Source organism: Euprymna scolopes, chromosome 29 (genome assembly GCF_053919585.1).
Source record: "Euprymna scolopes isolate OS-2025 chromosome 29, ASM5391958v1, whole genome shotgun sequence".
Classification (NCBI taxonomy): Eukaryota; Metazoa; Mollusca; class Cephalopoda; order Sepiida; family Sepiolidae; genus Euprymna; species Euprymna scolopes.
The window spans coordinates 73,447,743-73,460,075 of record NC_136510.1 but is presented as its reverse complement, the minus strand read 5'-3'; the positions used below and the strand labels follow the sequence as shown (position 1 = coordinate 73,460,075).

The following is a 12,333-nucleotide window of genomic DNA, read 5'->3' as shown; positions in this document are numbered from 1 at the left end:
AAACAGAAATAATTTGTTAGCAAAATGTTCCGCCACATTTTCATTTGAGGTCTTCTGGTAAAATTGCAGTATGAAATTGCTACCCCACATACAAAAAAAATATTCTTCCTTTGCTGAAACATGTGAGAAAATTATTTAAAAAAAAACAAAAAAACTTGTGCTAAAAAATCTACTGAGATCGAAAGATGGCTGAAAGTCATATCATACAAAGTATCACCTAAAACCAGAAAGCTTGAGAATATTATTAAAAAATTAAAATTCCCTTGTATTCAACCAAACCTACTTCAATAACGACTTGCTCTCTCTCTCTATATATATATATATGCCATAGCCTAAAGAGGTTTTTTATTCTTTCCTTATTGATGATATGATAAAGCTATGCGTAATTTTTATTCCTCATCTTTTAGTTAATATATTTAATTGCTCCTCTTAACAGTGTTGAGCTTTCTCTATCTTGATAAGTTTGTTTTGTTAAAGATTATTCTTTGCTAGCTTCATTTTATTAGTTATAAGTACATATATAAAGAATCATGATATATATATATATATATATATATATATATATATATATATATATATAATAAAGCTAAATGTGTGTGTGTGCGTGTGTCTGTCTGTACACGAATACGCTCCTATATGGTTTACTATTATGCTAAACTGACCACATACAATGATAGATGTATCAAGAAGAAAAAATGGGTATGATAAAGTCATACCCCACCAATGGGCGCAGGTCCCAGGAGGTAAACCCTATGCACACTTACACTATTTCAAATAGAGCTACTAAATTTGGCAGAATAATCCACCATGGGATGGGGAAGGTTTTGACAAGTTACACCACTCACCCTCATCAACAGGACTGGGCCTCAGGAGGGTCACTTTTAACTGGAAACCCTGTGCATGCTCATACCATTTGATTTATACTTGTAGAATTACCAAATATGGCAGGATAACCCCCCATGGGATAGGGAGGAGGTTTTGACAGGTTACACCATTCACCCTCACCACGGATGTGGGGGTCACAAGCGTATCACTTTTAAATGAAGACACTATGTGATGCTCACACCTTTGATGTAGAGTTACTGAACTTGCCATGATAACCCCATCATGGGATGGGGGAGTTTTTTACGGTTTAGATTGCTCACTTACACCAATGGAGATGGGGCCCCATGAGTGTCAGTGGACATATGGGGAACCATAATTAGTGTTCATATGCTTGTGTCAATAAAGATTCCCACTATTGCCCCCTCATATTTGTCTGAGTTTGGCTTAGATACCTCAAGCTATCTCTTTACACCCACACTCCCTTTTCATAACCTTTCATAAATCAAAGTCCATTTTTTGAAGATTTTTTTTAACCCAACGACAGATACTTCTGCTAGTATATGCAGCCATTATAGAAATTATAGAGCACCAACGAAAAATCGGAATTATGATTAAAACTTATATATTTCAAGGTTTAGAATAGTGGAGTAAACATTACTAAATCTATTCTAACAACAATCAATATTTGGCTTGTCCTACTTTTGCCTTTATAACAGCTTTTATTCGTTTTTGCATTTGTTATTGACCAAATTGTTGCAGGTGGTAGGATCTATTTTCTGCCACTCTTCATGAAGTTTGGCCTCTAATTCTTTTTTTTTTTGATAAAAATTTGTGCATTCTCACTCTTTTCCCTAGATGGCACCACAAAGTTTCAATAGGATTTAGGTGTGAGGATTGAGGGGGTGGGCACTGCATCCTTTTTCACAAACCAACCCATTGAAACTTTTGACCTATGGCATGGGGCATTGTTTTGTTGGAAGATTACATCACTTGTTATGTTTTTATGAAATATTTTAGTTAAAGAAGTTTGGTAAACCTGGTTCAGCATGTTAGGATAAATTTTGGAGTTCATTCTGCCCTCACATGTGTACAACAGTCTAGTGGCTGAAAAAGCCATGCAGCCCCAAACCATTATGCTTCCTCTTCCAAGTTTGACAGTTGGAACCACACAATTAGGATGAAATGCCTCTCCTTCCCTATGACAAACATAAACCGCTTCAGAGATGCCAAAATCTGATGAAAGAAATAAAAATTTGCTACAATTTTTGAAAAGATGTTATGGATGTGTATTCACATAAAAATTTCAGTTGTTCCTTTCAAAGTTTAGGAAATAGAAGCTGCTAACTTATCTCAAAGTTACTTTCGTTAGACCAAACAATTTTGGCCCAATAAAAAGGTGTCCAATTTTCATTTTTTTTTTTTTTTTTGCAAATTCGAGTCGTTTTGTTCTTGTTATTCTGAGACAAGTGTGGCTTTTTCCTTGATTTGCATTCTTTTAATCCCACTTCTAATAACTTTCTTCTCACTGTTTGAGCTGATATGTTTTGTTTGCACCCTACCTAAGTTCAGGAGCAAACTCTGAAGATCTGCAAGGGATGCTATTTTACAAGATCTTCCTTCCCTGGCAGTTGTAGACTTTTATGGTCTTGGACTTTTCTGTTTTTGAAAGACTTTATTCCCTTGTACATTTTAATCATTGTTTAAACTCTCTTGAACATTCCATCTTCCAGGCAATTTGTACCTGAGAATATCCTTCACCAGATAAAGCAACAATTTGTGCCCTTTTAATCTCTGAAAGCTGCTTCTTTGGAGGCATTTTTCAATTAAATATACTACCATAGCAACAGCAGGAATCAAATATTACCTGAAAAATAAGAAACAACTTTCAGTATGACAATGAATCATTTTGAATATTTTAATGAATTTAGTATGAAACTCAACTAAAACTCTTGAAAAAGGCTTTAAAGCAAATAAATATTACAATCTACTGTTGAATATTTTACATTTGCTCTCAACTGTTCACTGTACGATTCTTAACCTTTAAATGCGTAGGTTTAAGGTGCTCCATAATTTTGACCATGGCTGTATGTATACTAATAAAATTAAGCTGAAAACTAAATTTTTAATGACAAAGCAAACCTATCTGGATATAAACAGCTTTACCTAGTAAAGAGGAGCAAACAATAGAATGAGAAAAAGAGTAAAATTACATGGGAACTTTATTACATCATCAAGTCAATAAGTGTTATAGAAAGGAGAATAGAGGAGAAACCTCTTTAACCCTTGTTGACTTGATAATATATATAACTATATATAATATATATATATATATATAACTATTTCATTTATTCACATAAATTTACTATACGAAAGTATAGATTTATGCGTAAACTTTAAGTATTTACTTCAAAAGTGCTCAATACGTAGGTAGAGCTAGTTAGTAATTTATAAAATATATATGGCGATTAAGCTACACTGAATTTTTTTTTTTTTTTTTTTTTTTTACACAGTGATCACCACTTATCAAGGCCCGGAAGCCACTCAGGGATAAGGGTTATTGCAAGTACATCACGTTAGTGAGGAGATTTTATGAAGTGTTTAATTAGGGGGGGGCGGTTCATTAGGAATTTGTTAACATTAGACTTGAAGACATCCAAGTTGTAGTCCGGAGGGAAGCAGGCAGACGGAACAGAGTTCCACAGGCGTGCAGTTCTAAGAAAGAAGCTTTGCTCATGAAATCCGCGTTTTGATTTAGGCACAGATATAGAGTGGATATTCTGTATATAGAGTGAATATTCTGTATATAGAGTGAATATTCTGCGTTTCATCCAACTATAGGATTCGTCAGGCTTATGCGCGAATTCTGTCGTTGCTTCTTGTTTTTATACATGTTGAGGATTACTAGTTGGCCACTCAGCTTTCTAGTATCCACCGCGCCCCTTCCTACCAGCCAATGGGCATGCATTTTATCAAACAAAGGATCTGTTTTAGAGCTAGGTTAGTGGTTTTTGGATTAATTTAATAATATAGCTATGCTTGCTGGGTGTGGGGATGTTTTTTAGCGATGTTTCGAAATTAACTCTTTCCATATCTATTTTTAATGTGGTGAAATAAATTCTTTTGAAAGTGCTCGACTCTTTTAGGAGCTAAGTATAACTATTTCATTTATTCACATAAATTTACTATACGAAAGTATAGATTTATGCGTAAACTTTAAGTATTTACTTCAAAAGTGCTCAATACATAGGTAGAGCTAGTTAGTAATTTATAAAATATATAATTCTCCAAGTTCCAAATATCAAGTTTTCTCAGTTGGTTATTTATTACTTTTCAAAAAGTAGCTATTACAATATTGTTTTGTATTGCGATTAGCAAGTCTGCAAAATTATGTCTTTGCTGCATTTTTAGTCACATGCTCATCAGATTTAAAATCGTAGAAAAAAACATTTTGAACAACTTACATGGTTCATGTAGCTGACACACTCTGCCATTTTTGCTCGTTACATGAACCCTGTAAGTTGTCAAAAACTGGTATTTTCTAAGTTTTTAAGGTAAACATTTGATTAGTATGTGACTAAAAATGCAGCAATAACATAATTTTGCAGAATTGTTAGTCACAATACGAAATAATATGGTAATGGCTACTTTTTGAAAAGTAATAAATGATCAACTGAGAAAAATTGATGTTTGGAACTTGGAGAATTATGTGTGTGTGTGTGTATATATATATATATATATATAAACGTGAGTGTGAAAGAAGTTAAAATCATGCAAATTATGATTTACAAGCGATAAAAAGATAATTATTTTCTTATTATCTTTGTTTTGTAGTCCTTGTTTTACAAACAATGAATGTAAATCATAATTTCCAACATTTTTAATTCCTTTCATATACTGATGCTTTATTTTATCTGGATAGGATCAATCTATAAATATTAGTATCAATATATATTTTTTGAGCTTAAAATTTTAAATGTTAAATTCTGAAATATATATATAATTTACATACATAGAGATATATAGGCGTTAAATCTAAAAAAAAAAAAAAAATTAATTAAATATTGAAATAAGATCATTAATTCAAATAAGAAATGTCCAAGAGGCTTAATCTAGTATGAAGAAATATATTTCTATATCTGGGAACGCAATTAAAAACAGGGCTCTATATCAAAATCCAATATTCTGGGGTTAGAGTTTGTACCGGATATTCACAAACAGCAAAACCAAACTTTTCTTTACAGAAATCCCTCAGAACAAGGTATGAAGCCCCTTGATGTAAGGAACTAAAAAAAAAAAAACAACAACATTATTTCAAGTTTAAAACTAACCAACAATTAGTGTTAGATGGTTTCCAACCAAGAAAACAACAATTCTTCCCCCTTTGTCAGAAACATCGCTCATGGAATGAAGACTGAATAACAAAATAAGGGAAACAAGAGTTACACGGCTGACGAAAGTAAACTCAAAATCCACTTTCTATTCTCGGAATTAAAATAAAATTGGTTATATGGGGTTCAGAGCTGGGAGAAAGAATACATAGTGGTTCTTGGCCAACACTGGGTATGCTTGCTTGTAAATAAAAAGTTATCACACATCACCTGAAGAAGAAACCAGACTATCAAAATTTTTGAGAAGCAAGGCATGCAGAATGCTGTCAAATCTTTTGATATGTCTATAGGACGAAGTCCAACATTCACATGCGAGGTCTTTATTCTTCATTCTTTCAAATCAATTCTTATCCTTCTCATGTTTTTCTTGGTCTTTTCCTGTGAACTGAACCTGCTATCTCAACTGTTCTACATCTACTAATCCATCCATTCTTTTGACGTAGTCATACTATTGATGTCTACTCTTCTGCATACATTTTCTATACTCTCCAGATTTCTTCTGAAGTCATCAGATTTTATCCTTTAAAACTCACATTGTGCATCCAATTGTCTCATTTTTATGCCATTTCTCTCCATGCAACACATGTCCTCAACCATAACCGATCAGATTTCACTTCTATACATCATCACATTGCATACACATATCTGGTAGACTCTTGTCTAAATCGTCAGTCAGGTTAATAAAGGAAAATAACTTCCAGCTCCATGTAAATTGTTTGGAATTTCTGTTATATATCCACGGCCCCACATAAGTAGTGATTAAGTTCGCTAGTGTGAATGTTGATAACGAAGCCTCTGTTCATTCGTCGCCCATTTCTTAAGAGTGAGTTAATAAACTAAAAAGTAAATAATAATTACAATACAGTCTCTCTCTCCATAGGTAATTTCTCTCCAATAAAACATTTAAGAACTCATCAAAGTCTCCTTGTGCCATTCATGAATGGAAAGTTTATTTTGCCAAAGTTAAACAGATGAGACGATTACAGCCACACATGAAATAACGATGAGAAGCGTTGATGGATAAGAGACCCCTTGTATAGACATCCGTGCATGTATATATATATATATATATATATATATATATATATATATATATATAAAAACTATTCTTTTTCTTGATTGCTTGTGGGTGAGAACGTAATGTGTGTGATCTCTCGATGAAAATGTATACCATTTCAAAGGATTTCAAACAACAGTTGATGGAAGGTAAAAATGTTTTTTTTTTTGTAAATGTGCTTTTCCATTCATCAAAGTTGAAAGAAGAAAAACAATTTTCTTACTGTAAAATGGTTCCTGCTCTTTCCACAATTTCTTTTGGTTTCACTGTGAGGATTCCATCCAGTGAATGTTGTTTATGACAGGATGGAGAAGCACTTATAAAAGATGGGTTGCGAACTGGCAGGCTGCTCTATAAGGAGAAGACATTAAAATGAAAGTGAAAAACATATGACGCTGTGAAGTCATTTTAATTGTTAATTTCTTTGCTCATTTTTAAAACTTATACAGAAAAAACAATTATAAAGGTGGTAACGTTATATTCTTCAATTAAAAATGTGAGTCATCCTGAAAAGTGTTTGAAGTGTGATTACATAATTTAAAAATATTGATTATATAGTGAAGTACATGAGTATAGTGTCAATAACAGGGTACAACAATAAAAATGAGAATTGGCTAATCAGTTTAAATGAATTGTCAGTTTAAATGTTATTTGGGTCTTATTTTGAAAATTATATTATATATATACACACACACACACTAGATGTGATATTCGAAACGATTTGTTCCTTATTTTTTAAGGTGGTGTTTGATCAATACTGCAGGGGAGCCATGACATAACATGCTGTTTTGTTTTTAAATCCCTGAAAGTGTTTTTCATGATAAATAACTAATGATTCTTATTTATTAGAATTTATATAATTTTGATTTCACAATTTTGTAAGATGTCGGATAGATTTAGAAATAATATTTTGGTAAAACAAAAACGGCAGACTATAAAAAGAAAAGCACAACAAAAAAAGAGGATATTAATATTCCCAGGCAACACCGGATTAGAACATTTAGTGATAAATAACGACAAAGATTTAATAAGAATTCATTTTATATTCAATTCTTTTACCGATTTTTTATGACTGACAAAGAAAATCTGTATTTTTTGTATTTTTCCGACTACTTTTCTTATCTGGAGTTTTATTGCCATGTTTCGGATAATATATCCTCCGACCTTCTTCAGATGTATCTTGTTGAACTCAGGAATCTGCATGGAATTTCAAACAGAATCCTTTATTTAATCCATGATAGTAACATATTCTTATTCCATAAGCCATGACTGGGTAGAAGTCTTCAGTAATTTGCAACTCCTGATCTGAAATGGAACACGTACATCAAGTCTGTTGCCAAGGTCGCTGGGAAGTGGTGGGATCCTTCTACCACTCCAGAAGATATCTCATTGCTGATGCAATTCTCTATCTGTATAAAAGCCAAGTATGTCCAAGGATGGAATACTGCTGCCACATCTGGGCAGGAGCTGCTAAAAACAGCCTATTCTGCCTTGACAGAGTACAAAATAGACTTCGTGGCTTAGTGGGGGATACCCTTTTCTCTTCCCTGCAACCTCTCTTCCACAGAAGAGACGTTGTGAGCCTGTCTTTGTGTTATCGTTATTTCCATGGCAAGTGCTTGTCTGAGCTCCAATCTCTAGTCCTCCTTCACCAATCTTTCATGATAAACATCCGTCTAGCTGAAACCACTGTCATTAATTTTCTCCACTCTTTATCTGTGCCTAAATCAAAATGTAGATTCCATGAACAAAAGCTTCTTTCTTAGAAGTGTATGACTGTGGAACTCTCTTCCGTTTGCCTGTTTCCCACCTGACTACAACTTGGATGTCTTCAAGTCCAACATAAACAAATTCCTGATGAACCGCTCCCTTAAGTAAGACACTTTATCAAATCTCCAATACTAACGATTACTACGATACTATCCCATTGATTACTGTACACGCAATAACCTTTATCCCCGAGTGGCTTCGGACCTTGATAAGTTGTGACCTCCATGTAAAAAAAAAAAAAACTTCCAGAAGAGTGTCACTCACAACGGAATTTTACATAGTACTTTATCTGTTATGCATTATTGCAAACAATTCTACTTTGAACTTTGAGAGTCTTAAACCTATTCTTATTTTTATTACAGTTACCATTATATTACTCACTAGCAGGTCGCCTGGCATTGCCTGGTCATAAAATACGCTTAAATATGATATTTTAATTGATGCAGATTTCGTATTTATTATTTTATTATATTAGACCCAACATATAGTAATGATTTTAAAAGTTAAAAAAAAAAAAAAATGACTTCTGCGCCACTACTGAGAATCGAAACCAAAACGTTTAGCTTATGATTTATTTTTTGATGTTAATACCTGAGCTATGAAGACATGTTTGCTACAAGGTTAAAAATTAAAACAGGAGTCAATAGCTATTACGTTATGCATGCATACTTGTAATGCCGTTGTTAACGTTCATCCAGCAAATTTCATTTTTAATTTTTTTTTTTTTAATTTTCACACTTTTGCACTGATTTTCCCCCGGCTAAAACCCAAATATAAAGTTTTGCATAGGTTCGAATGCCCTATATATTAAGTTTTACGTCTGTAGACCAAAAACTGACAGAGGAGTTTGGAAGACAAATTTTTTTAAACAAGTATATGCATACATAAATATATATAGAAAGAGGTTTGTGTTTACTATAACCTTTTTATGCAAATATTACACAAGTATAAATCATGTAGAATATCTGAATGAACATAATTATGTGTAATAGTTAATTAAAGATGATTATCCCATAAGAAAACTGAAAAAAAAAACTAATAGGAAATTCATTAAAATGAATGTTTAAAAGAATATGCAAATTAGCTAGATCTTTTGCATATGAATGCAATCCATCGACCCATATATAAGAAAATTGTATTTTTTTTTAAATAAATAGAAAAAAAAGGGGTTTTTAATATGAATATCATTACACACATACAAAAAAACCCAAACTTATAGGAGTATAGATTACTGCGTATTGTATAACGCTCAAGTTGAGAACAGTGGTCTTAATCCAAATAATCATTCTTATCTCAAAAATTCAGAAACAGAAAGAAAATCATTTTGAAATTATGCCAAATGAGTAAAAGAAATAAAATGTCTTTACCTTCTGGTAGATGCTAACTGGTTCTCTTGAAAAGCTAAGGTTGTCTGTATGGTAGGATGGAAGAGGAACCAGAATAGGTTTTAAAACTGCTGGGATGAAAAAAAAAAAAAAAAAAAAAAAAGAACTCTTCATACAAACAATTTGAAATCTAGATTACATTGACGTCATGTTTTGAGTCATCAATGCACCTCAAAACTGACCGCCGAGTCACACATTAAGCTCAGGTAAGATTGTTTGAATTAGGAAAAAGTTTGCAAAGCCAGTTAAATTAAAAAAAAAAAAACATAAAACAGTTGTATCATTCACATAAATGTTAACAAATAAACTTGGGATATGGTCTGTCAGATAATTAATGAAGATCAGGAAGTTTGTTGGGCTCAGAACAGATCCTTGAGGCATTGATGATGGCATTGATTCTATGTGCTTCTGACTTCTGCTTATCAACAACTATTTTTATGGATATATCAGAGTGAAAGGATTCTATGACTTGCAAAGGAATAGCTATTTATATAAATATATATTGAAACAGTAACATGTCACATACTAGGGGAGAAAAAAAAGTGACTCATTGGGTCACCCATTGATTTTGGGTTAGTTTATTTTAATGCGGAAAAAGTGAGTTTGAAAAGCCAGTTAAATAAAATAAAAAATAAAGCATGATAAAATCTACCAAGATTTACGGTGTCCTTTTATAAAGATTGACTATTTGCAATTTTGAATTCCTTTTCAGCACAGCCTCAAATAAAAGATGTTTCTTTTAACTTTCGACATTATCGATTGTAGTTTACTTTATCATTCATTTATAGAATCAGACAGATCTTCTATGACAACCAAATTTAATTATGATGTAGAACAAATAATCTTTTTCATTCAACGTTATAACATGATAAAAGATGAATGATATTTGCCAAAAACTTTCTTGGTAATAATCATAAAGTGTGTACGGTGACAAGCAAGATCCACATTTACAATGTCAAACATGCAGCCTTCAGGCCACATGCAGTTCACTGCAAGCAACTTTGAAAAAATGGAGGAGATAAAGAAAAATATCAAATATGATGTGTGTCTGAAAAATAGTGAGAATTTTTCATCTATCTTCGTTTTAGGTTCTAAGTAATGCAATTTTAAAATGAATCATTTGGGACAACAAATATTGAAAATTTGGCCAAAAACATTAATTCCTTCACCCTAAAGTCGTCCATTTTGTACAGGGAGGGGTCGATTTTTTTCGCCGACATTTTAGCAAGTCATTGTCACTGTTGGATTGACTTCGGTTAATTCCAACGCTTTTGACTTCTGGTTGCATCATGGACACATCGGCTAAGATGTCAGATTTTTTTTCACTTTCTTTTCTGCCGTTGCGGCACGGATTCAAGCCTGCCTGCCTGCTGACTACCACTTTTTTTTTTCTTTTTTTGCTCAACACACACCTCCAAACACCCAGGCAATGCTGGGCATCCAGATTAGTCTCAGATAAAACACAGAACTCTACAGAAATTTTATCCCAGCATACCAAAGACTGTTGGCAAGGAGAGGTGTTAAGCTTAAAATGTTTAAATACTTGATAATAAATATCCATTTTGAATGATTGTAATTCATGTGTACTGCACTTGTTGTTGTTGCATTCAAATACAAGTGAACCATGTTTGTTGCCTTTTAAATTTTCATCATATTGAAATAAGGAACATATATCTCATGCTAATTTCTTTCGCTATATTCTTTTGTTAAACTACATATAAGTTTGTACTTGCATTATTGAATAGGATCAAATTATTGCATATTTTCTAAATTAATTGAAAATATTGTGAAATAATTTTTATCAAATGACTTCAATTATAATTGTAGGAGTGCAGCCCTCATGACAACACAAACTGATTTCTATGCCTCTTGCAGGACAGGAGTTTGCATGCCTGTTCTAGAGTGTAATCTTTATCCTTCTTCTGGTGGTATTTGAAGTTACACACATTCTTGCTACATAAGATCCATAACATTTCAATGGTTTTGTCTGTATTTCTGTTTGGCCCTCAGTTAAAAATAATATACAAAGCAGAGTTATCTCCCTTACATCAATGAATGTGCAAATTATCTATCCTTGAAAGTGCATTGCATTTTTGAAAAAAAAAAAAAAAAAAAAGAGAGATGGCCATGACATATATATTATTCCTTAATTGGAATTCATTTTTGAGATGAGCATTATATATATTAATTTATTTTTTATTTCGGACTATTATTCTCATCATGAGAATAATAGTCCGAAATAAAAAATAAATATGGCCATGACAGTTTAGAGGAAAGCGAATTTATCTTGGAGAACACCAAAGAATAATCACATATCCTTTTATTAAATCATCTTCTAACTTATAAATTGTTTAAATAAACGTATTAAGTTTCATAATTTGTCAATTGATCTTTGTCAATTTATTTATAAACTGACTGCATCAGTTATTATCAGACATAACAATTTTGAACTTTATATGCTGCAAGAATCAAGTCTGATTTAAAACCCTATCAGAAGAATGGAGATTATAAGATTAAAACATATCTAAGAGATATTAGTAGGCAATGGGAGTTACAAACAATTGTTTATTGAACAGAAAAAAACAAATACAACAAATAAAGAGTGCGGTTTTACGTTAGAGTGCACGGCTTGTGTATAATTTGTGTGCTAACACCAAGAGACACATATTCTCCCGGTATTTATAGTAAGTGGAAGAGTCCATTATTATCTATATGGTGTGCTCACCTCATACATCATTGAAATGGCAACTTTATGAAACTGTGGATAAAACTTTATTCTGGCAGAGATTCTTTCAATCTAAGGCTTAAAATAATTCTTTTCTATTTCATGTGGTCCCCCTAGTGAGTGCAATCTTGGTATGGTTAGGGGGCTTGCGTGTCTCTAGGACCTGGATAGCTATGCTGGCGG

The 12,333-nt window shown here is 32.6% G+C and overlaps 1 protein-coding gene across 4 annotated transcripts in view; it reads right to left on the bottom strand.

Moving 5' to 3' along the window:
- LOC145252713 (protein FAM149B1-like) overlaps positions 1–12,333 on the bottom strand; it is a 347,344-nt gene that overhangs the window by 10,210 nt on the left and 324,801 nt on the right. For 2 of the 4 annotated variants that reach the window (XM_080112552.1, XM_080112550.1), the window contains 2 exons: positions 9,408–9,493; positions 6,494–6,621 (listed from right to left, as the gene is read on the bottom strand). In XM_080112552.1, coding sequence (XP_079968678.1) covers positions 6,494–6,621; positions 9,408–9,493 — 214 coding nt within the window. Of the gene's footprint in view, positions 1–6,493; positions 6,622–9,407; positions 9,497–12,333 lie in introns of all 4 variants that reach the window. The other 2 variants (XM_080112551.1, XM_080112549.1) reach the window with 1 other exon arrangement.